The sequence below is a fragment of the Myxozyma melibiosi genome (assembly GCF_037950935.1).
Source record: "Myxozyma melibiosi strain Phaff 52-87 chromosome Unknown BZA70scaffold_2, whole genome shotgun sequence".
In the NCBI taxonomy this organism is placed as follows: Eukaryota; Fungi; Ascomycota; class Lipomycetes; order Lipomycetales; family Lipomycetaceae; genus Myxozyma; species Myxozyma melibiosi.
In genome coordinates, this window is record NW_027042916.1 from 1,089,805 (window position 1) to 1,113,576 (window position 23,772).

The following is a 23,772-nucleotide window of genomic DNA, read 5'->3' on the forward strand; positions in this document are numbered from 1 at the left end:
TGTATGATAGTTGAGGAGTATATATATATATAGGTTGTAGATTGTCTGCATCTAGCGTCTGCATCTAGCAATGGAGTTTGTCTATCTTTCTAGTGTCTATAAATACAGTATATACATATGTACAGGTTATTCTTTGTATACATCCTCGAGCTTGACTTTTTCCACCCCACACTCCAACTGCTCCGCCAACCGGTCGACATACAACCCCGCAAACCACTCAAGCATATCCGCCCCCTCCCTCTCGCTCTCGAGCCCTTGCCACCTCTCCTCGCCGATCCGCTGACGCACCGAGACCGCGCGCGCGTCCGGCAGTCCGCAGGCGACGATATGCTCGAACCAGGTGAGGTCGGTCGAGAGATTGACGGCGACGCCGTGGGAGGAGATGTTGCGGCGGAGATGGACGCCGACGGAGCCGATTTTGTCGGTGGGGGAGAGCCAGATGCCGACGTTGTCTGTTGTTTGCGCGGAGGTGAGGTGGAATGGGTCGTTGGTGAGGGTTGCGATGGCGGCGTGTTCGAGGGCGTAGATGTACCATTTCGTACGGAGCTGGAGTTGTTAGCTGAGATGTAGGAGTTGTGAAGAAAAAGAAGAGGACTCACGTTATACTCTTTGATATCTAAAATAGGAAAAGCAACGAGCTGGCCGGGTCCATGAAATGTAACCTGCCCTCCGCGCTGAGTGATGACGCAGTCCGCACCAGGCGCCTCGGTCTTCAACCGCTCGATCTGCCGCTTCGCGTCCGGATCATCAACATGCCGTCGACCGAAAGTATACACCGGCCGCATCTCCATCGTGAGCACCGTCGGCGGCGGAGGCGGACTGGCGGGGGCATCGGGAGCAGCGGCGGAGGCGGCGAGCTTGTAGTCGAGGTTTGCGCGGACAAAGTGGTCTTGGATGCGGGCGGCGGAGGCGTAGGGGATTGGGTTGTGCGGTTTGCTGATGTGGATGTGTTGTAGTGCCCTTCGCATCATCTTGTGTGTGCTGTAGAGTGAAGGAAGAAGTAGAAGTGGATATCTGATATTGTCGAGAGGAATATTCTGATTAGAAAGCGATTACTGGAAACATTCGCCCTAACCGGAAGAGATCAAGGAACCCTCAGCGCATCCTCAACATCACCAGAAGCGAAAGCACAAGGAACGGCGATGCCGGCGACGAACGAGCAGATCGACAGGTTACTGGACTGGCTGCGTGCGCGGGGAGTAGTTATCTCGCCAAAGATACGCGCAAAGTCGATTCCCGGCCGCGGAATCGGCATCGTGGTGGTGCAGGGGGGGGAGTGTGTGCAGGCGGAGGAAAAACTGATTGAATTTCCCACCGACGCGCTGTTGAATCCGCGGACGGCGAAGAAGGTGTTGGTGGAGGAGGGGGGGGTGTATTCAAGATGAAGAAGGGTGGTGATATCGAGGTTCCAAAAGATAAGAGACCGCGGGTGTCTGCCGTGCACTCGACGACGACGACGACAACCGACAGTATACGAAAACAACGAAAAAGAGTGCTGGACAGCCTTTCGTCACCGCAGATTCTATCTTACTTTCTTCTTCATGAATGTGAAAAAGGGGATGCAAGCGAATGGAAGCCGTTTCTGGATGTGCTGCCGCCGCTGGATGAGTTTGGGCTCGCGCCGATGGTGTGGCAGGTGCTGGACTACAAGAGTCGAAGGCGGTTTGTGGAGTTACTCCCGCGAGCGACTATTGAGCACGCGAAGCGGATGAGTGCGCAGGTCATAGGCGATCTAGCGGCCGTGAAGCGAGTGTTTGTGATGAAGAACAGCGAGGAGGAGGAGGAGGAGGAGGAGATGGCGAAGTTTGTGTGGGCGTGGATGTGCGTGAACTCGCGGTGTCTGTTTTACAAAATGGCCGAGGCGCGAACGACGAACGACTGCATGACGCTGGCGCCGCTGATTGATTTCGTGAACCACAGCGAGGAGGAGGAGAATTGCGCGATCGGGGTGTACGCGGACGCGAAGGCAAGCGTGCGGAAGCGGTTCGGGCTGTGGGCGAAGAGGAGGTATGAGGCGGGAGAGGAGATCTTTTTATGCTACGGGCCGCATTCGAATGGATTTCTGCTGTGTGAGTATGGGTTTATGCTGGAGAGGAACCGGAATTCGGAGCTGGATGTGACGGAGGAGGTGTTTGCGGAGCTGCATGGGGGAGAAGAAACCTGCAATGACGGAGGGAGGATGTGTGGACGGTGCGAGTTTCTGAAGAAGCACAATTACCTCGGGGAGTATACGGTGTCAGGAGAGGACGGCGAGTCATTCCGGACGCTGGTGGCGCTGGCGTCGGGGCAGTTACCGAACTCGACGTTCGAAGGAGAAGACGAAGACGAAGAGAGCAGATTAGGAAGGGCTAATCTGGAGGGGTTTATGGCTACGGGGCCGAGCGAGTCGCGGTTTAGGAAAGGGTCGAGGGCGATGCTGGAGAGGGTGTTGAGGAGGGTTGTGGAGGGGGCGGGGGGTTGTGGGGAGGGGTTTGGAGATGGGGAGGCGAGTGGGCAGGTGAGGAGGCTGCATGAGGAGCGGAGGGGGGTTGCGGAGAGAGTTCTGAAGAGAGAAGAGTAGAAGAGAAGAGAAGAAGAAGAAGAGAAGAAGAAGAAGAGAAGAAGAAGCGGTGAAGAATAGTTACCGAAAGAGGAAAAGAGAAGAGATGGGCTGATGGATCAGGCGATGCCGTCGTCGGATGATTGAGATGGCGCGCCACGGGATGTATTTATACGTGTATATATTCTGCTTTGTATATATATTTTTCTGCTCTATTATCTATCATTCTATTCTATTATATCTATTACATCTTATAAGTAGATATATCTTGAGAATAAGCAGACACATCTTCTCCCCTCGGCTCGGGCCTCAGCCGCGCGATCTGCTCCCCGCAAAACCCTAGATCCGCACGTTGTCACCGCTTCTCTTCCTCGATACTGAAGAATATCTCCTCAAACAACATCTACACATGGAGACAATAGAGATTGAGCACGTCGAGGCCGCCTCCCCCAAACAAAACGACTTCGAGCACGTCGAGTCCGTCGACATCGACCTCGGGCGCCTTCCCGACCCCGACTCCGACTCTGATACCTTCCGCTCGTCCTCGATCCGCTCGCTCTTCCGTCGCTCGGCCTCGTCGACAAAGACAGTCAGAGCTTCGACTACTACTCCAGCTCCCTCTTCAGGGCCGGACTCGCCCTCCTCCTCCCTATCCTCCTCCTCCTCCTCCTCTGCCGCCGCCCCCCGCCTCTCCCTCCTCGACATCATCCCGAACGACTTCTCGGACCTCTACCCCCCGAGCTCTTCTCCCTCTTCCCGCCCGAGCCTCCTCTCTACCTCTCCTCTTCCTCCCTCCCCGACTGCGGCCTCCTCCTCTCCTCCTTCGGCCTCGCGGACCTCTACCTCCGACGCCCGTCCTTCACCTACCGCCCCCTCGTCGACTGGGAACGCAACGATCTCCGCTCGCTCTGCTTCCTCCCGGCTCTTTCTCCCGACATCCTCCCTCAATGGTACACCCCGGACGACGACCTCTCCCTCACTCCCCCTCCCCTCCGCGAGGACGCATTCCACATCACTGTCCTCCCTCTAACCGCAGACGACGAGACCATCGTCGACAAACTCGCCTCCTCTGACCTGTACCTCGAATTCGACTTCTCGCCCACCCACCGCCGCCGTCTCGCGCGGGAGACTATCGACCTCTGTCTTCCTCATCGGACTGAAGTCTTGTCAAAGCCTGAATGGCGCAGGGTTATTGATAATTATCTACTTGCTCTGGGGTGTGAAGCCCAGTGTCGAGTTGATTTTCAGGTATTTCTACTTCTCATACTACTTACTACCACTACTCCTACTAACTATGGCAGCGAGCGATAATCCACCGCGCGGTCCGCAAACACGAGCAGCAACTTGCTCGCGGCAGGAGTAATCTCCTCAAACGCGCCCTCGTCACGCGAGCTGCGGCAACCACCTCCGGCCTTTCTCCCCCTTCACCCACTTTTCTCTTTCACTTTGACTCCCCTCCTCCTTCTCCTCCCCAACCCGACTCGCAGCAATCCTTCATCTCCCGCACCACCAAAGACTTTTTCCAAACCCTCACAAACTCTCCTTCTTCTTCCTCATCACCACCCCCGACAATGAGCCCACCAACCCACCAAATCCCCATCCAATTCCGCCCCACCATCCCCGCCTCGTCCACGATCCCACTCCCGATCTCGGTCCCGAAATCAGAGCAGAAAGTGATCTGGCGCGAGGTCCAGGTGCATTTGTATTCGAAGCTTGGGTTGGATTGGGATCCGACCGAGTTGGCTTTTGATGAGTAGATTATGAGTGGTAATTATGATGATGATGATGATGAGTACGGATTGGTTATTCTATGTATTTTCTTACGTTTTTGGTTATTTGTAATGCTTCTTGTATCTGATTCTAAGGCGTTGGAAGTTTGGATATCTCTTATAAAACTGCAACTAAACACCCACAATAAACAATAGTCAACTACTTAACTAAACACAATTCTTTGTACTTAACAATAAGATCTCATCAAATAGCCTTTACCCGTGCGGCTCTTGTCAATTCACGTGATTTGGAGCTTGAGGTTAGGGCCCGGACGCTGATTAATTCGATATTCGACTGAAATTCTTTTGATTTCAAGAGTTGATAGCAGCAACTACAACCAACAGTCTGAGAAGAGAGTAAGAAGAGAAATATAAGAGAAGATAAGAGAGGAACAAGAAGAGAAGATTAAGGAGAAGAGAATAAGAAACAACAGGAGAAGAGCAAACATGTCAACAACAACAACAACCACCACCACCACCACCTACGCCATCACCAAACTCGCCGCCCCCGAACCAGAGCACTGCCCCGGCACCGACTCCGACCTCGCAGGCAAAGCCGACGCCTGCGCAGGCTGTCCGAACCAAATCATCTGCGCCTCCGCGCCCAAAGGCCCCGACCCGGACCTTCCCGCCATCGCGGCCCGCATGCAAGGCGTCAAGCACAAGATCCTCGTGCTGTCCGGTAAGGGTGGCGTGGGCAAGAGTACGTTCACGTCGATGCTGGGATGGGCGTTTGCTATGGATGCTGAGCGGGAGGTCGGGGTTATGGATCTTGATATCTGTGGGCCGTCGATGCCGACTATGATGGGTGCGCGTGGCGAACAGATTCACATGTCGAACTCGGGCTGGAGTCCGGTTTACGTGGCTGACAATCTGGGAATGATGAGTATCGGCTTCATGCTTCCGAACGAAGACGACGCGATCATCTGGCGGGGCGCGAAGAAGTCGGGACTGATCAAGCAGTTCCTCAAAGACGTCGACTGGGGCACTCTCGACTTTCTCGTCGTCGACACGCCGCCTGGAACATCAGACGAGCATCTCTCTGTAAACCAATACCTCAAGCAATCCGGCATCGACGGCGCCGTCATCGTCACCACGCCTCAAGAAGTAGCCTTACTCGACGTGCGGAAAGAAATCGATTTCTGCAAAAAGGCGGGGATTCCTATCCTCGGCATCGTCGAAAACATGTCGGGCTTCGTCTGTCCTTCTTGTAAAGGCGAATCGTTCATCTTTGCGCCTACCACCGGAGGCGGCAAGGCTCTGGCTGAAGAACTCGAGATCCCGTTTCTGGGATCGGTGCCGTTGGATCCGAGGATCGGGCAGTCTTGTGATTATGGCGTGAGCTTCTTGGATGAGTATCCTGACTCGCCTACCTCAAAGTCAATCATGAGTATCATCAAGCAGATAAGAGAGGCTGTAAATGAGCCTATGGAGGAAGACGAGGAGGAGTAATGTTGCATTTGTATTATATCATACGGGGTTTTTTGTGTTCATTCGGGTCTATAGTTCTAGTTCTTTGTATAAATAACGACTAATATTACTATATTACAACCAACGCAACTAAACAATCAAAAAGCAGAGTCACGACATTTTTACTCCCCCAAAGCCTGCGCGATCCCATCCAACAACTCGTCAATCTCCTCCACCCGCACATTACAACTCATCGAAATCAACCGCCGGTACTCGTTCATCTTCTCGCCCACCCCGGCGCCCGCCCACAGCTCAATGATCTCGCTCACCATCTTCTTGCGCTCGACCTGTAACTCGACCAGCTCCTTCGCCAGCTGCTCAGGCTTGTTCTCTGTAGTCGACTCCCTGCTGTCTTCGGATTCATTTTTCAGCACCCTCTCCTCCTCCTCCTTCACCAGCGCGCTCAGCTCCCGCTTCTGCGTCCGCTCAACCAACCTCTCCAACTCCCTCGCCCGCGCAACAACCCGCTCCTGCGCCCGCCCCTCCGCAACCTTCACCAACTTCTCCTTCCCCTCATCTCCTTCCTCGTCCCCATACTCCGCAGCCAACTCCTTCACCGCGCTCTCGTACGCGCGGATATCCCGCCTCATGTTGTCGAGCAACTGCGTCGCCTGCGCAAGATCCGCTTCTTTGTCCCGCAACTCGGCGTCGTATGCTGTCGCTAGCGCTTCGAGGTGATCAGCCATCGCAGGCACGACTTTCTGCGTCGCCTCGATCGCGGCTTCAGATACATGCGGCCGCGGCGACGACACGTGCGCAAGCGATCCAGACGCAAGCAGTGTCATCGCCGGCGGCACCGGCACCACAGTCGACGCCGCCTCCGCCGTCTCGCCGTTCTCTAAATCCTCCTGCGGAGGGGGTAGCAGCGGCGTGCCGTTTATCGCTCCCGCCGCCGCGCTCGTCCGTCGCTGGGCAGACGGTGTCCGCGCGCCCGCGCTGCTAAAACTCGCCGCTCGCGAGTGCGCGGCTCCGTTCCCGTTCGCAAGCGCGTGGTTCTGTGTCGACTGGTGATGGTGGTGATGATGGCTGTGGTGCGCGTAGCCGCCGTGGTGCTCGCTCTGCTGATACGGCGACGACGACGACTTTATGCTTCCGTTCTGGTGCGCTCCGCCGCTGCCAAACAGCATGTTCTGCGCCGTCTGGCCCTGCTTGTTTGGGATCTGCGGGTTCGCCGCGTAGCTCAAAAACACCTTGATGCACTTGCGCGACCCGTTCCGCGCCGCGATGTGCAGCGCCGTGTCGCCGTTGCTGTCTTGCTGGTTCAGGAACTGCATTAATGTCTCGGGACTCTGTGTCTCTGTCACTTTGCCCAGTACCGTCTCCATATAGTACCGCGCGGCCGACTGCTTTGTCTTGGACGTCGTGATGGCCGCGATATGATGCAGCACCGTCTGTCCGAATCGGTCGATGTGGAAGATCGTGGTCTGCAGCAGATCCACGATCCGCGGAAACGTCCGCCGCTCGTAGTTGTTTGTAAACATAATCGACCTAATCAGCGCCGTCTGCCCGAGATTGTTCACGATCGTGATATTGGCGCCCGCCCGCAGCAGCACGTCAATCATCCGGAAATGCCCAATCGCGCACGCCCAGTGGAAGGCAGTATGTCCTTCGTCGTCGATCGCGGCGTTGACGTCAAAGTCCGCGGGCGAGTGCACGAGAAAATCGGGTATGCTGTCGCTCTCGGGCGAGACAAAGTAATCCAGCAGCCGGTTCGAGTACTCGATCTGCGCCTCGCCGATGCGCGCATGCGAATGCGCCGTGCCCAGCGCTTCCTCAATCTTGCGCTTCCGCCTCCGCTGCTGCTGCTGCTGCTGCTGCTGCGCGTGGTGGCTGTTCTGGCGAGGGTGGTGGTTGTGGTGGTGGTGGTGGAAGTCGCCGCTGTTAGCGTCAGAGTCTTCGGACGCGCTGTCGCTGCCGGTCGAGGAGTGGGTTGAGAGCGAGGCAGAGTCGGGAGTCATGTCGTCGTCGGTGACGACTTGCTGCGCGTACTGCTGCCGCGGCGCGTCGACCATAACGTCATCCCCGTCGTCATCATCATCGTCGTCATCATCGTCGTCGTCATCGTCGTCGTCCACGGCAGCTACAGCCTTGACATCATCCTCGTCGTCGTCGTCATCGTCGTCGTCGTCGTCATCCTCCTCATCAGACTCTTCCTCCATCCCGCGATTGATCCTCCCATAATGCCCTCCACGCCCACGCCCCCGCCCCCGTCCCCGTCCTCCAAAAGCAGCAGCCCTCCCCGCCGCCGCCGCCGCGGCCGCAGCAGCAGCAGCAGCAGCAGCAGCCGTCGCAGCGGCCGCGCGTTTCGTCGCCGCAATCGACCCCGCCGAGGCGCGCGGCACAGCGGCAGCGCCGCCGCGAGCAATCCGTCCCCGGATCGAGGACGCGGTGATGTGTTTCGGTGCCGGGGGCGGACTGGTTGACGACGGACGGAATTCGAATACAGGGCGGAGAACGTCTTCGACGTGGTACTGCAGCGCGATCTCGCGGCCTCGATCTAGCGGGACCCATGTTCCTTAAATAATTGTCAGTGCTGTGGTTTCCTACAAGACAAACAAAAAGTAGACTGGTACACACCCTGATATTTTCCGTAACCGCCCTGGATTTTCTCGTGCACGCCTTTCTGGACTTCGCGTTCGAGGATGCGGGTACGCTGGGGCTTGTCGAAGTTTGCGACCTTTAGGATCTGCGTCGCGTTCATCCATGCGTCTGATCGACGACGCATGACGGCCACATTGCGACATATGAATTCGTAGACCGGGACCTGGGTTTCGTGAGTATTTAGGAGAGAGAGGGGGGGGGGGAGGGCTTACGCCAGAGTAGGTGGCTTTGTAGATTGTGTCTCGTCGCTTGTCGGCCATCTTCACCATATCTTGGAGTTACTGTCGGGTCGTGTCGCAGCAGCTATGAGATAGCAGAGGAGTGGTGAGGTGTAATTGAGATGTAATTGAGTGGTGGGGTGTAGCGTATGTTCGAGGAGATGAGGTGTCAGGGAGCAGACGAGATTAAGGTGCGCACTGTAGGAAGATAGAAGAAGGTGAACCCGATAAGGGCCAGAGAACAGTTAGAATGACGAACGAGAGCAGCGAAGGTGGTTGGAGATAGAGCGAAGTAGATCGGTGGGGGGAAGGCAAGGGGAGCACGCGTGTGGGAAGAACTAGACCGCACGGCCGCGCAGGAAGCAGAAATACCTTTTGAAGAAGAGAGTAGGATAAGAAGAGTGCGCGGAGAAGACAGAGATGAGTAGAACTGCTTCAGATGCGAAGAAAGAGGCGGAAAGAAGGGAAAAGCGGGCAAAAGACAAGAGAAAAGGCGCGTTGAGGACGCAACGCAACCAAAGCCGCTGGATTTTACGCGTCGAAGCCAGCGCGCGGCGTCGCACTTATGCTGAGCAGAGCAGAGCAGCGTTGTGGATGATAGAAGGTGTATATAGAAGAGATTGCTTTTAGAAGAAGAAATACAGTGTAGATTGCTTTATTTCATGAGTTACTAGTTATTGTATTTAATAGTGAAGGGAGCAGGAAGTGGTTGTGTAGAGGTGAGCAGATACCGGAATAGGTAATAGCAGCAGCATCCCCCAGTTGGCTTCTTCCTCCCCTTTTTGTACTTGTATTCAATCCCACTTTTTAGTCTCCACAATCTTCAACGAGAACAGACAAAAGAACAACTACAAATAACAGACAAAACACATATAAAGCAACTGCATAAACACCTGATCTTCAGCGTATTTACACCACAACACTCACACATTTCGCCCCACCCACGGCCAATCACGGACGCCTCAAAGCAACCGCCGCCTCGACAACATCTCCAACGTCTCCGCAACCAATCTGCTCGACCCCGTTCTGCTTCTCTCAATCCGCTTCTCTCCGCAGTTCTTCTTATCAGCTTCAGCAATGGGACACGAGACTCCTGAGACTTATGCCTGGCCGCCTGTCGGTATGTCAGTCCCGCGTCAGATTCACGTTATATCAACCCATCTACTAACATCTACATCTACAGCCACCCACGAGGAAATGAAGGCGGCCTCCCTCCCGCTCGGATACAGAGACCGGTGCGCGTCCCTGCTGATCCCGCTCAACAAGTGCCGTCGCCAGACCCTGTACCTGCCCTGGAAGTGCGTCGACGAGCGACACTCCTACGAAAAGTGCGAGTACATGGAGTTCCAGTCCCGCGTCAACGCCCTCCAGAAGCAGAAAGCTGCTGCTGCCTCCGCCGCCGCTGCTGCTGATGCCGCCGCTCTCACCGCCGAATAAGTGCTGAGATTCAGCTGTGGATGATGCACAGATGTTATTCATTCAGAAATCTCATACTCTCAAATCACCTCCCCCTCCCTTCAATGACATGGCAATGTCAAATGCATCACCAATTCCTACTCCTCCACTACTTCACCACCACTTCTTCTCTTGTTCTTCTCTCGGTATTCATGGGGTTCTCGGGACGTGCCTGTCGTCATTCTAGATCTTTATCTTCGTCGTGCGTTTTTGATTTTGTACATATACTAGCTGCATCAAAAAAAACTCATAAAATCGATTTCTTATTATTCTATATACTATCATATATCAAAGAATGCATAGCAGTCTAATCAACCATCGTTCTACCAAATGCTGTATATAGTACATCTCAACTCGCCATGCAGAACTTCCACTTCCACTTCCACTTCTACTTCTACTTCTACTTCTAGCATCTACACTACCGCCCTCCCGCCAACCCCCCCAAAAGCGACGCGCCAACGCCATCCCACTCCTCTCCCTTTGTCAACTTCTCGACCATCTTCACCAGATCATAGTTAATCTCCGCGCTCACCACAGAGTCAAACTTATACGCCTCATGCCCGCGAATAAACCCGCGCATCCAACTCGCAGCCGTGCAAAGCTCGCCGCTCGCCCGCTTCGAAATCAGCTCCATGTACGCATTCAGCCGGCACCGCGTGTCCACATCAATCGACATCCGGTCAAGATAACTCTGCACTAGCGGCACTAGTCCCGGAAACTCCTCCCCGTCTCCCTTCTTGCCGTTGATGATCTCGCTCATCGTCATTAGCCTATACTCCTCCTCCACCGGCACCTCCTCCGAATGGCTTTCCTCCCGCGCAAACACATCCTTGCGGAAATAAAACTTCTCATTCAACACCGCGTCCCGATAATGCGCGACCTTCATATTCTCATCCACTTTCGAGATCGGCAGATAGAAATTCAATTTGTACGACAAAATCACCCGCGTCAGCAACACAATGAAAATCGCAAACGCCGCGTTCTCGAAGTCAGTGATCTGGATCTCCATACTCCGGAACTCCACGCGCCAGCCAATCCCCGATCCCGGCGGCGGCGGCTTGAACCGCATCGTCTGCCAGTTCGTCGACTGGATATTCTCGAAATGATCAGACGAGTTCGCGTCGTCCTGGTTCACGAGCTCCGAAAACACAACGATCGGGTCTCGGATAAACAGATGCGCGTAGTGATTCGCCAGCGCGTCGTCCACGCCCGCGTCCGTCAGCATCTTCTTGATCTCGTCATCCTTCACAAGCTCGATGTCATTGTACTCCTCCCTATACTCCGCCCCTCGCGAAATATAGCAATCAATCGAATCATACCGCGACTTTGGAATCACAAACCGGTTCTTCTGCAACGGCTTCAGCCCGCGCTCTTCCTCAGTCCGGTCGTCCACGCTCCCGGCAATCACGTTCCACCGACAGTCCTGGTCGCTCAGGTACCCTCTCCACGCCGGACTCGCCGCCGTCAGCGCCAAAAAGATCGGACTCAGCGGCGCGAGCTGGTCGTACAGCCGACGCGCCTCGTCGATATCAGTCGCCTGAAACGTGATTTGCAAGCAGCAGCAGCCCATGCCGAACCCCATGCTGTCCATATAAATATGGTCCGCCAGCGCTGCCCCGTCCTTTGCGTTCGCGTCCTCGGGGTAGAGATCGCGGTCAACCGGGATCGTGGGGTCAATAAACGGACTCGGCGTCTTCTCATCCTTGAAAATCGGCACATTGATAGCAACCTTCGACCCTCGCCGCTCACGAATATTCGCCGTCAACGTCGGGAACCGCGCGTGGGGGTTAATCAGCTCATCCGGGAGGAAAAACGACCGACTCGCAGGCCCCGTCGGCGGATAGTACGGGTCCGTGAACTGGCCCGGCGCGCCTAGTCGCGGGTACGACGCCAGCGTCACGGGGAACTCGTTCGGCAGCAGATTCGCAATCGCAATCGTCCGCCGTCGCTCCATGTTGCGCTCTACGTTGAGCAGGTCGTCGAACGAGGCGGTGTAGGGATAGCCGGGGGTAGCCTCGAGCATGTAGCGACCGTATTCGGGGTGGAATGTTGGAATGCGCTGGTTGGGTCTGCTGTTGTTAGTCGTGCAGGCAAGCGAGAGAGAGATATGAAAGAAGAAGACTCACTCAACACCCTCGGCATCTTCGATCTTGCGCTGCTTGATTTCGTTTTCTTCCAAGTCGTGCAGGATCTGCGCCTGTCGCAGAGAAAGCAGGGCATTCTTTTTCTCGTCGTCGTAGGAGACGACCATATACTCGACCTGTCCTTGTCAGTACAGAAGCAGATTAGAGATATAAAGAAAATCACTCACCTCATCACCCCAGAGAAGGATATTTCCTTTCTTATCCTTGGTATTATTCCATATATGCAAGAATTGCTAGACGGGTCAGCACAAGGTCAGCGCGAGGTCCACCCTAGCTCTATAGGCAAAGTGACTAGACATACGGTGATTCCATGCTCGCGCACATGGCTCGCGTACTTCTCGACTTCTTTCCACGGCAGTGGGGTTCCCAATGAGCTGTAGAGAGAAAGAGGTGTCAGTTTTCCGGTGAAGAGGGGAAAAGACCGCACGGTATCCGGCATCACGCCTCTATTGAGCACGAGTTGCGAGCGGTGAGCAGGACGGAGAAAAGACTTGAGACTTACAGCAAACCCATTACAACAATGTGAATCTAATTGAGCAGCGAACGAAGAGTTGGTGGTGGTGGTGATGGCAGCAGTGGGTAAACGAACGAGACTCTTTTTGCTTTTCCGCCTCTCGGTCGTCAACAACAATCGCGCGGAAGATGCGAATAACAGACAAAAGCCGGCAGTGCTTCTGTCGTCAGTAACAGAGCAGAACAAGAAGCGCAGACGGACACTCGGAAGCAGGAAGAGCGAGGCGGGGAGAGCAGAGCAGAAAGCAGGAGAACCGAGCAGCCTGGTTTTGGCGATGATGAAATTGGTTTAAGGTTCGTTTGCTAGTTGGCTAATTGATATTAGTAATCCTCTTATCTGCTGCTGCTTTTGGCTGTTTGGGGGGGTATTTTGTAGTTGTTATTGATATCTGTGTGTAGATATTTACTGTATCTTCTCAATTGACCTCTATTCAATTGCTATCATCAATGTTGCTGGTCGCGAGTGCTGCTTCCTCAGATTGTCTGCTTCCTCAGATCTCCGATACCGGCAATATCGATATCGCAACACCACTACTTCTTCTACTCTTCTCTGCTCTACTCTTCTACTCTTATCTACTTCCTTCTCTCTTCCCTCCACGTCATTTCTTATATTTAAACAGTGTATTGCTGACCAGCGCCGTGGTCACATCACCCCGAGCGCGGCAGCCGCAGCATTGGTAAGCAACCTGCCATCGCCTGATCCTCTCCTCCCCTCTCATCCTCTCACCTCCTCCATTATCTAATCACCCTACGCCCGCATAAACCCAGGCTCCACCCCTCCCGCCGTAGCAAACGCAGCCCTCGTAAGCCGCCCGACGCCCGTCCCCCACATCCCGAGCGCCTTGAACCGCGTGTCCTCCGCCGCAGCCGCCCGCGCCGCCTGCTCGCGCTCGCGCTTCTCCGTCCCCGCGACCGCCTCCTCCGCGCCCGTGTCCGCCGCAACCTCGATCTCGAGCCGGCCCGTGACCTCGTCGATCTTGCCCTTGATCTGCTGGTCCAGAATCAGCATCACCAGCAGATCCTCCATCTCCTCGTCCGTGATCCCGAGCGTCTTGGCCAGGTACGCGACCTCGATGCGCGAGTACGGCGCAATCATGTTCACCACAAACTTCGACCGGATCCGCCGCAGCACGTCGTCGAGATAAAACTGGATGAACGGATCACTCATGATCCCGTTCCGCCCGCCGTTCTCGCGCAGGACCGCCTGGAAATCATGGATATCCGACCGCTGGTACGCGTCCACCAGGCTGTTCATCGCCGCGATCTGCGGATTCGACTTGTACGGCTTCGTCTCCTGCGACTCAAACGGGTTGATGTCGTCCGCGTTCGAGAGCATGACCGCCAGCACGAGGTACTTGAGCACCTGTATCCGCTGCGCGTCGCCGGCCTCGTCGTAGTTCCTAAACGACTCGAAAAAATCCTCGCGCGCTTTCTCCCATTGCTTCTCTGACATGTGCATCTTTCCTCCACACTCGCGAATCACGCCCATGATTTTAGGATGCGGGATCGCCGAATTGATCTGCAGCGTGCGGTTGTATAGTTCCTGTATGTCATTAGCTCAACATCGTTACAGCAACGTAGTGACAGCTAGATATCTACCTTTAGCTTCTTGTTGTTCTTGGTCTCCGTATACATCTGAATCTCGAGCGCGTAAACCTCCAACAGATACGTTCCCTTTGACTGATCGTCCCCGCCATCGTCCATCTGACACGCCTGATGCAAGACCTTCAAAATCCTGTTCAACCGACCATACTCCCCCCTCACAAGCCACAGCTTCGCCAGCTTCAGATTCGTCTTAATCCACAGTCTCTCGTTCTTCGCGTCCTCGAGCGCAGTCAACGTGATTGAGTAGAAATTCTCCATAAACCCAACGTCAGACGTCCCGCTCGAGACGTAGTCGAGGATATTGTTCAGACTCTTTTCCGAGTAATTCCGCGTCACAGCAGACTTTGTATACGTCAGCAGCTGCGTGTAGTACTTTAGCGTCCGCTCGTGCTCCTGGCGATGGAAAAGCAGCTTGACGACCTGCTTCAGCGCTTTGAATCCCCACTCGCCTTTCTCGGGCTCGCTCTCGACCACGCCCAGGAACTCGGCGATCGCGGGCTCGATGTCGTCTTCCTCTTTTAGTGCTTTTGCGTTGTAGTACTTGTTTTCGATGTCGACGTTTGAGGAATTCGACGCCATGTCGTCGTCTTCGTACTCAAAGTCATACTGTGTCTGGTGTTAGATGGAGTAGGTAAAAGTCGTGATCTGGATACGTACGTCCTCGTTGTCGGACTCCATCATGAAATCGTCGTCCGACATCTTGCCTCTGTTTCAATTCTCTCAATTCAAATAAAGAAAAATCAAACAACACACTCCGGAATCAATCACTGCCAAACCTGGTTCTATCTGCAATTGACGATACGCGGACGGGAAGATCAAAGCCGCTTCGTGCTCTTCGACCCAAAACAACCTCCTCATCTTCTCTTCCCCAGCTTTTACTCTGATATCAACACATCAACACATCAACAACAACAGCAACAGCACCATGGCAACTCCAGCGCTCGTACACCTCCTCCGCATCATCTCCCTCATCCTCTCTCTCCTCTCCGGCATATCCCAGATCATCACCGGCCCCCAGGTCCTCGGCAACCCAGCCTTCACCGCCGCCGCCCTCGCAAACTGCCCGGATCCCAGCTCCTCCTCCTTCACCTACGCCATCTCAAACTACTCTGTTCTTCAACCAGCCAAGCCACTCGGCGGCGGCAACACCAGCAGTCTTCCGTCAATTGAATATCTCTCCCGTCTGCAGCTTTGCGCTCCCGCCGACTTCCGTGATCAGCAACAACACCTACTTCCCACCGCCTTCCAACAATTCGGCGGCCTCTCAATCCCAGACTGTCCCACAACCTTCACCTTCTCAAACTGTTCTGTCGCCCTCTCTCTGCTCTCAAATAATACCCCCTCCTCCCCTTCTGTCCCCACCACCTCCCTCGCAATACCCTCGACCACAGAACTCTCATCCCTCTACGCGCAAGCCCGCTCCGCGCTCGTCCTGCTCTCTCCTGCAAAATACCGCTGCCGTCTGCTCAAATCCGAGCGTTTCTCATTCTGGCAAATCCTCGCGCTCAGAATCGTCATGCGCAAGAGCGCAAAGCGCGAACTGCTCCGCATCGTGCTTGATATCGCGACTCGCATGCTTAATCTCGTTGATCCGAAGGAGGTCGAGAGGTTGGCGATGGAGAAGGATAGAGATGCGTTGCTTGTGAAGAGAGTGATGCGCTTGCTTGAGGAGTGGAATACTATTGTGATTAAACTCGACGGCGTACAGGTCGATCTTGCCAAAGCAGTGGAAAATGCAGGCTTGCTCAGACTGGGCTGCATCTAGCATTACTCTCAGTTATACATTATCAATCTATTCATTTTCTCGCTACATTTTATTTACAAAATACCATTTCAGCGAAGAGTTCAGCGAGAATTATCAGGCTCATTAGGCTTCTCAGGCTCATCAAGCTTATTAGACTCATCAAGCTCAGCAGGCTCATCAAGCTCAGCAGGCTCATCAAGCATATCAATCTCAGCAGGCTCAGCAGGCTTATCAACCTCAGCAGGCTCGTCAAGCTCATCATAGTCTAGCGGCTTCGGAAGAAATTTGTCTTTAATCGACAACAAATACTTCTCGCACTGCGCGACCGTCCCCTTCGGATTCTCAAACTGCCACCCCATCATCTCATTCAACACGCCCTTCATAAACGGTCCCGATTGCGTCTCCAGCAGAGTCATAACCCGGTTGCCGTCAAAAAGCATAGGCATACGCCACGACTCCGCCAAGTTTTCGGACTCGATAAACCACGCGAGGTCCAAGTACTGCTGGATTAAAGCTTGTTCGAGCCTCTCGGCTTCTTCCGGATCCTCGGGTGCTGCGCTGCGAAGCTTGACAATCTCATGTACCAGCGAGCCAAAGAAATCGATTCTCCAGTTCTCACCACAATCGCGAACAAGGAATCCTAAAATTACACATATTAGTCTCATCATACAATCAAAACTCTACAAAAAAAGCTACATACCAACTTCTCTGCGGCTATAATCCTGCTTCGTCGCTATAGCCGCAACCCTATCGGCGTGGATAGCAATCGAGGCAACTTCATTAGCAAACAACGCAGGCAGTTTCACCGAATCGCGAATGATATAAAACACCACCGTCTTAGTCTCCTTCAGCCCCGACAGCGTGGCTCCCCACTGACGCACAGCGGCGTAGAAATAGAGCGATATCATCGGGAGATGTTTAAGATTAAACCGCGGTCCCAGAACCGGCACCGCATCCCGGCTCAGCAGGTCGTTCATCACTTCAATAAACGGCTTGATCTCCGTCGGCAGGGTTTTGGATGCCACGCCAATCATCGGCTCAAAAATGGCATTTGAGACTCCCAGAGATTCAAGCATCAAGATTCCGCGCTCCGGATGAGGACCTTGGAGCATCTTCATGAGCTCAAGTCCGATCCGCTCACGACTAATCTTATCTCGCAGCGCCGTGTGGATCTCCGGCGATCGCATCGCCGCTTCGGTCTCTGGCTCGATTGTAAAATCAAGTTTAGTCGCGAACCGGACCAGTCGCACGACGCGCAGCGGATCATCCATAAACGTCTTGTGCGGCTCAAGCGGAGTCCTTATGATCTTGTTGCGCAGATCCTCGAGGCCCTTGCCGGTCAGATCTTCGACTTTCTGGCTCATAAGATTGAAAAACAGCGCGTTGATAGTTGCGTCGCGGCGGAAGGCGTCCTCCTCCGCGGTTCCGAATCGCTAGAGAAAAGGTCAATAAGCCCACCAAAGAAATGAAACACAAAGTGTGCTCTTACCATGACCGGAATCCGGCTAGCTTTAGTATACTCCTCGCTTCTCAGATTCACGAGATCGATTTCTTGGCCGAAAAGCTTCGTAGTCGTGGTTTCGAGATGCTTGGACTTATCCGGATTCATTTTGATTTTGATAATCCCAGACATCGCAGCCTTATACTGTCGCCTTTTTATCACAAAATGCTGCAGCATTTCGGCAAATTCGTAGCCTGTCAACCGGTTGATTGCGACGTCGATATCTTGGTTTTTGAGTCCGAGGATCTTTGAAATTGTTAGCTGATCCATCTAAATACTGCGGTGAAGAGGTCTTCCATACCTTATCTCGGACCCAGCCGCCGGTAAACCGCAAGACAAGATTCGACTCCCTATCCTTCTGCGAAATATCAATGTCCCGGCACGCCCTCACCAGCAAGTCCTGGATCTTCGTCTCTTGCTTCGTCAACTGCAGAGGCTCGTCGAAACCCTCCACCTGAATTGACATTGCTTGGATGAAATCTCTGGACCAAAGAGATGAAGGAACACCGCTTTTCCTAACCCAAACACCTCCTTTCTTGTACCAAGCAGCTCTATCCCTGACCCAAGGCTTGGAATAAGAGTCTTTTCCTTTTTTCTGAGAGGGACGCCCGAAAAACTCCTCGCTAGTCTTGCCGTTGTAAGGCTTCTTGCCGCGCTTGTCGTCAGACTTGATAGGTTTCTTGTCGCTCCGGTCGTTAGACTTGAAATTCTCCCTGCCGCGCTTGCTCTTGAGCTTAGACTTGAGAGACCTCTTGTCGGGCCTGTCTTTAAACTTGATCTTGTCGGGCTTGTCGTTAGACTTGAAAGGCTTCTTGTCGCCCCTGTCGTAAGACTTGTCCTTGTTGAAAGGCTTTCTGAAAGGCTTTTCGAAAGGCTTTTTGAAAGGCTTTTTGAAAGGCTTGTCCTTGGACGCGCTGTAGGCCTTATTGCTGCTACCTTTGCTGCCTGGCTTTTTCGATGCTTCGCTAGCTTGCAGAACGTAAGCGGCACTGAACGATCGGCGAGAGAGCAGTTGCAGTTGACCTGGCCACACTCGTCGCAATGCAGGAAACATGTGCTTTCTTCGAGGCAGAAGTTGCGATCAGCTCTCACCACTCTCGCAAACCTGCGCAAAGAAAAAAAAAGAAAAAATAATGACTGTCCACGTGACATTATCCACGTGATATATTCACGTGACTTGAATCATGTGCTTTTCACATGCCAGATTTAGGCCTCGAGCAAGTTCCCGCAGGTTTATAACAACAAAGCGCGCCCAGAAGCAGCAGCGGCATGTTCTGTTACTGGTATTTAATGAGCGGGAGGAGGTGGTAACTACTGACTCAAAGTCGAGGACGGGCGAGAGGTCTGGCTGGTTTGCTTGTTATTAAGCATATGCGGTTATTTACTTGCGAAAGCCAAGTTTATTCTCTTTTCGTTACTTTCAAGGAGCAGGTTCGTCGTTCTGTGTCTGACTCGAGACAATTGGCTGCGACGAACCTCGAGACAATGACGAAAGAGATAAAGACAGAGCATAGATCTTATTCTGAACAGAATGCAAATATCCTGTATTACTCGATCTACTAGAAAACAGCAGCTGCTCAGAGACTGATCTGCTACTTGCACTCTGCATTTATATTATATCAAGAATGATTGATTTCCGATTCTTTCTTAGCGTAGTTGTTATGGATAGAAGCAAGACAAAAGAGCCAAGATCTTTGGTTTCAGGCTGGTCGCTCTGTCTGCGATCGCGCTCTGTTCCCAGTCTCCTCTAGAATCCGATATCTAAATCCAGAAGTCCACCGCAGGAACAAACCAGCCATGTTCCGCACCCACCAAGCAGCAAGAGCCAGCAGAAGCATATCTCTCTCTTTTTACTTTCGTGGAAGTACCTGCCCCCGCAGAGTCCGCCATGGAAGGATTGAATTCCGCTTACGAGGCACAGCTCATCGGGCGCATTCTGCCGAGATGGCCAGGAAAAATGGACCCTGTAGACCGAAATGCGAGAGGCTCTGTCTGCCCACTTCGGCACATGTAGGCGAGAACGACAGCCTCTCTCTTTTCTTTCGCTGGCCTACGAATATGAAGAACAGGCTGGTGGTTACTCGGGTTCTCTCTAGTGTGTGCGCTCGCGCTCGGAATACGTTATCCGCTGGTCTATCGCGGTCTCTGTACAAGAGACGGAAACTACTTGGGCGAGAGCAAGCGATCTCTGTTACTAAACTCTTCTGTGTCCGCGCGAGCGAGGTAACCACTCCCAACAGAATCTCCCCACCAAATTCCTACCCATCCCCGTATTCGTCTTCACCGCAAGCGCCCATCGCGAGAACTGAGACAAGTCAGTAAAGGAGAGATGAGAGAGATGCAGAGTCGAGCACTTTCGGCATCACGACTTGACTCAGCCAAGATAATAATACAGCAGCGACCCGATATTACCCGCATCAAACGCCTCGGTCTGGAGCAGCAGAAGTTGCTGCTCCTGCAACCTCTTCCTCGCGGTGTTGATCTATTTTTGTTTCGCTCATATCCCACACATCGTATACAAGACGGCTAATCAAAAGCCATCATCGAAACACCCTCTAATTTTGATAGAGAAAGAAAGAGGTTCAAAGATCCCCCGCGCGCACGCGCACGCACGCACGTTTGATTGATTGATTGACTGATAGATTGCCTGAGTGTTCCCAATTTGTCACTCGGAAAACCGTCCCGGGCTAAACGCACAAACTCCAGAAAATCGGAACCGCTCATCCGTCGCTCGTCTTCATCTGTGCGACATCTCTGCGATAATAGTGAGGTCGGTCGAATGCCAGCAATCTGCATCTCGCGCAAAGACAAGGCCGAGAACCTGCGTTTGTCTAAAACGGCATCTGCCGCCTTGCGCACGGACAAGGCTCTGTCTGATGATCTTCGATCAGAGAAATTTTTTCGCAGAGCCGGTGCATTGACGGTACATGGCAAGCCGGATTAAGCAAGATGCGAAAGTCAGAATGAGCAGAGTAATGTCTGACAAGCTCTTGATGTACTTTGAAGAAACACTATTGAGAGAGAAGAGGTGCGGGTTGCAAGCAGCTACCACTAGCTGCTACCCGAGCGCAGGAGCAAGAATAAGAGAGGCAGGATGAGGTGATATGGAAAGTATACGCAGGGCCAGCAGCCGAGGAGGAGTACCAGAGGGCAGTATGCAGTAAGTAGTATGTAGTATGGTGGGTATGCGGAAACAGAACAGAAGGGAACAGAATGAGAGAGAGAGAGAGAAAGAGAGAGAGATAGAAATGAAAAAAACGACAGGGATGGTGTGTTGACGATGGCAAGATTTACCCAATCTGCAACCAGGATGAGGTGCTCAATTTGGAGCATATTGCGGCAAATTAAGCCAAGTGACCGAATTCGGCTGGCAGGTGCACGAATCCAGACGGCGGCGCGTGCGAAAGTGAGTCCGGAAGGAGTAAAGGATGGCTGAGCCGGTGGATGAGAACGAGCAAGAGTAAGCGGCCTCGATGATCTGTTGCAGTGCACCGCTTCAATAGACAAGAAGAACAGAATCAGACAGAATCGGTCGGTGTAGTCCGCCGGCAGTACAGCAGATGGAGGACATCGGATTCGCTCGGATTAGGGACAAGAGCAAGCCGAGAGTAATCGCTTGAATTTGACTATTTGGTTCCTGTGCCTGAGACACGACAGATCGATGACCGGAACAGGATCCAGATGTCTGTCAGGTCTGGGTGGCAGGTGGTTTGTGCGTAAACTCTCTATGCAAGATTGAGTGCTGCTCACTGGAGTCGCTATATTATAGTGATCACTATACCTATAGTATAGTGATAAATACCGATTACTTCACTGATACTTCTATCTGCTCATTTCTTATTGTTACTCTAAGCAACTAACATAAATTCAAAAAATACACACAAAATCAATACCAATAAATCTAAAGTAAAAAATCAGAAAAACTATCCTCTCGCCTCTGCGCCGTGATACTCCGCACAAACCAATCCTCGACCTCTTCTTTTCTCTCCTCTCTCTGCTTTTCCTTCCTTCTCTTCTCTCTTCTAAGTGAACGACTGACTTATTCGAATGCTCGCTTGTTTTCGCATTTTAGACACTGATAACAAAAATAACCCAATATATATAAATAAAAGAAAGAAAAAGGAAATGTGGTGAAAAAGTCAGTCTGGTCGAAGAACAAATTGTCAAAAGCAAATACTTTATACATTAAAACGATCGGCTGCGAGTCTCTTCACTGGTTAATCTCGCGGATATCGGCATCGATACCCTGTGCAAAAATTAAAATAAAAATAAAAAAAAAATAGAGAAAAAAATGAGTGGAGATCCGCTAGCTTACTTGGCTAGCCGTTTTGACGTACGGCGACCAGCCTGCGTGCGCTTGCTGACGCCTGTACTTGCTGATCGTCTTGCCGAGCCTCGACGCCCGGTCGACGACGACGACTGCTCGACCTCGACCTCGTCCGACGATCCATCGTCAGACCCGCCGTCCTCGAGCGGGTTGCAGTCAGTCTCGTCTCCGCCATCGTCGCAGTCATCGTCATTGCTGCCGACATAAATGCGTCCCCCGCGCACGTGCGTGCGGATATGCTGCGTCAGGTTGTCGGAGCGCGAGAAGCTCTTTGAGCACTTGTCGCATCTGAACGGCTTCTCGCGCGTGTGCAGGCTGCGGAAGTGTCGCTTGAGATGCTCGTGGCGCCGGAAGCGGCGGTTGCAGTGCGCGCACACAAACGCCTTGGTCGGGTCCTCGACCAGACTCGGCTTGCGTCCCCGTCGCTGCACATATGTTGGTGCGCGCGGAAGCGGCTTCGAGGGCGACGGATAGCCACAGCTGGTCGAGTTGGCCATCGGCGTGGCTGCGGCTGTCGTTGCTGCGGCTGAGATAGCCGAGCTCGAACAGGTGAAGGTCGCGGCTTTTGACAGCTGGGGAGCAAGAGGCGGCGCCGAGATCGAGGCGGCCATTGAGATTGATCCATGCGCGGCGGCTGCGAAGGAAGAGGGAGAGGACGAGGAGAGATCGGGAGAGGAGCAGGTCGAGCCTATGTACTCGTATGGGGCGGGGAAGGAGAGGGAGAAGCTCGAGAGCGGAGAGGACGCAGAGGCCGCGAACGAGTCGAACGAGTCGGCGGACGACGAGGAGGAGATGGACGAGATCGAGTAGTCCATTTCAAAGGCAGAGGGCGACATTGGCGAGGGAGTGGGGCAGCTGTGGAGCAGATCACTGCGCTGCTGCTGGGGATGGTGGAGATGGTTTTGGTGGACATGAGGAGGCTGACGGTATGATGCAGAGGTGGGAGTGTCTTCGTCGTCTGAGTCTAGGGTGTCGCTGGAGACGGAGGAGGAGGAGAAAGAGGCGGGGTGGACGAGAGCGGGTCCACGCTTGTAAATGAGGCTGGCGGAGCGGTTGTCGGCGGGGAGGTGATCGTGCTTGACGAAGACGGTGTCGATGGGGGGAGGAGGAGGAGGAGGCGGGGGATGGGGCGCGAGGTGGGGATCGAGGAAGTATGTGGGAGCGAGGAGGGAGTGAGGGTAGGCGGGGACCTCGACGGACTTTGGGTCGCAGTAGGAGAAGAGCTGGGGGGAGGAGTGGAGGTCTGGGGGGAGTTAGATGGGAGTTGAAGAGATGGAGGAGTGGATCAAAGAAGTACCTGGACAGGCGCAGTCCTGGGGGGTTGTGGTCGAGTGGAGGAGGAGGAGGTGTCTGGAGAGTGTGAGCGAGGTAGATGGAAAGAGGTAGAAGGAGCTAGATAGAGCAGAGCTAGACAGGTGCGCATACGGGGAGAAAGGCGAGAAGTCGCAGTCGGTGGGAAAGATGTCCATGGCGGATGAGAGAGTGAACGAGCGATTAGATATAAGAGAACGAATGAAAGAACGACGATAGCAGCACCAGGCGGCAGTAAACAGCAACGGACAACAGGCAGGCAGCAGGCAACACTGGGAAGAGAAGAGAGGAAGAGGAGGAAGAGGAGGAGAGAAGTAGTTATAATAATAATAACTATGCAATCTATTTATTTAAATTAACCAATCTATTTGATCGGGGTCAAAGCCCCTCCACCAGCCACACTCAGATGCAGATTAGATTAATTCACCAGCCACGGCCCGCGTACTCCCTCGCCCAGCTGAGCCGCGTCGGTTTGGGAAGTAACACGTCCGTTACCTCGTTTGTTTGTTTATCGCTCTTCCTCGCCCCAATTGATTGACCTGATTGCTGATTGTCTCCATTCTGCATCTGTGGGC

The 23,772-nt window shown here is 53.5% G+C and overlaps 10 protein-coding genes across 10 annotated transcripts; 4 read left to right on the forward strand and 6 right to left on the reverse strand.

Annotated features, from left to right (window-relative positions):
• Positions 1-126: 126 nt before the first annotated feature.
• Positions 127-971, reverse strand: BZA70DRAFT_266322 (uncharacterized protein; the record flags this gene model as incomplete). Its single annotated transcript, XM_064911019.1, has 2 exons — positions 127-546; positions 600-971. The coding sequence occupies 2 exons, from the start codon at positions 969-971 to the stop codon at positions 127-129; spliced, it is 792 nt and encodes a 263-aa protein (XP_064769961.1).
• Positions 972-1,381: 410 nt separating this feature from the next.
• On the forward strand, positions 1,382-4,533 carry BZA70DRAFT_309721 (uncharacterized protein; the record flags this gene model as incomplete). Its single annotated transcript, XM_064914893.1, has 4 exons — positions 1,382-2,497; positions 2,883-3,115; positions 3,154-3,787; positions 3,841-4,533. The coding sequence occupies 4 exons, from the start codon at positions 1,382-1,384 to the stop codon at positions 4,294-4,296; spliced, it is 2,439 nt and encodes an 812-aa protein (XP_064769962.1). The 3' UTR covers positions 4,297-4,533.
• Positions 4,534-4,629: 96 nt separating this feature from the next.
• Positions 4,630-5,861, forward strand: BZA70DRAFT_275357 (cytosolic Fe-S cluster assembly factor NBP35). The gene has a single exon (XM_064912143.1). The coding sequence runs from the start codon at positions 4,756-4,758 to the stop codon at positions 5,758-5,760; it is 1,005 nt and encodes a 334-aa protein (XP_064769963.1). The 5' UTR covers positions 4,630-4,755; the 3' UTR covers positions 5,761-5,861.
• A 39-nt stretch (positions 5,862-5,900) lies between these two features.
• BZA70DRAFT_236411 (ankyrin repeat-containing domain protein) lies at positions 5,901-8,542 on the reverse strand (the record flags this gene model as incomplete). Its single annotated transcript, XM_064910377.1, has 5 exons — positions 5,901-6,475; positions 6,725-6,804; positions 6,847-7,689; positions 8,101-8,293; positions 8,356-8,542. Coding segments are annotated over 5 exons (1,878 nt in total), but the record flags the coding sequence as incomplete, so codon positions are not given.
• Positions 8,543-9,674: 1,132 nt separating this feature from the next.
• Positions 9,675-10,034, forward strand: BZA70DRAFT_288376 (NADH-ubiquinone oxidoreductase B18 subunit-domain-containing protein; the record flags this gene model as incomplete). Its single annotated transcript, XM_064914029.1, has 2 exons — positions 9,675-9,717; positions 9,781-10,034. The coding sequence occupies 2 exons, from the start codon at positions 9,675-9,677 to the stop codon at positions 10,032-10,034; spliced, it is 297 nt and encodes a 98-aa protein (XP_064769965.1).
• Positions 10,035-10,252: 218 nt separating this feature from the next.
• BZA70DRAFT_118711 (glutamate-cysteine ligase-domain-containing protein) lies at positions 10,253-12,952 on the reverse strand. The gene is made up of 5 exons (XM_064909486.1): positions 12,699-12,952; positions 12,498-12,570; positions 12,364-12,429; positions 12,179-12,312; positions 10,253-12,121 (listed from the first exon to the last, which is right to left on the reverse strand). Exons 1-5 carry the CDS (start codon positions 12,707-12,709, stop codon positions 10,471-10,473), a joined length of 1,935 nt encoding a protein of 644 aa, XP_064769966.1. The 5' UTR covers positions 12,710-12,952; the 3' UTR covers positions 10,253-10,470.
• A 505-nt stretch (positions 12,953-13,457) lies between these two features.
• BZA70DRAFT_266327 (putative COP9 signalosome complex subunit 2) lies at positions 13,458-15,013 on the reverse strand (the record flags this gene model as incomplete). Its single annotated transcript, XM_064911020.1, has 3 exons — positions 13,458-14,252; positions 14,309-14,926; positions 14,972-15,013. 3 exons carry the CDS (start codon positions 15,011-15,013, stop codon positions 13,458-13,460), a joined length of 1,455 nt encoding a protein of 484 aa, XP_064769967.1.
• A 226-nt stretch (positions 15,014-15,239) lies between these two features.
• Positions 15,240-16,079, forward strand: BZA70DRAFT_288379 (uncharacterized protein; the record flags this gene model as incomplete). Its single annotated transcript, XM_064914030.1, has 1 exon — positions 15,240-16,079. The coding sequence occupies one exon, from the start codon at positions 15,240-15,242 to the stop codon at positions 16,077-16,079; it is 840 nt and encodes a 279-aa protein (XP_064769968.1).
• Positions 16,080-16,159: 80 nt separating this feature from the next.
• Positions 16,160-18,025, reverse strand: BZA70DRAFT_235815 (uncharacterized protein; the record flags this gene model as incomplete). Its single annotated transcript, XM_064910352.1, has 4 exons — positions 16,160-16,738; positions 16,805-17,491; positions 17,548-17,805; positions 17,861-18,025. The coding sequence occupies 4 exons, from the start codon at positions 18,023-18,025 to the stop codon at positions 16,160-16,162; spliced, it is 1,689 nt and encodes a 562-aa protein (XP_064769969.1).
• A 3,351-nt stretch (positions 18,026-21,376) lies between these two features.
• Positions 21,377-23,492, reverse strand: BZA70DRAFT_275374 (uncharacterized protein). The gene is made up of 3 exons (XM_064912144.1): positions 23,312-23,492; positions 23,184-23,236; positions 21,377-23,129 (listed from the first exon to the last, which is right to left on the reverse strand). Exons 1-3 carry the CDS (start codon positions 23,353-23,355, stop codon positions 21,871-21,873), a joined length of 1,356 nt encoding a protein of 451 aa, XP_064769970.1. The 5' UTR covers positions 23,356-23,492; the 3' UTR covers positions 21,377-21,870.
• Between the last annotated feature and the right edge of the window lie 280 nt (positions 23,493-23,772).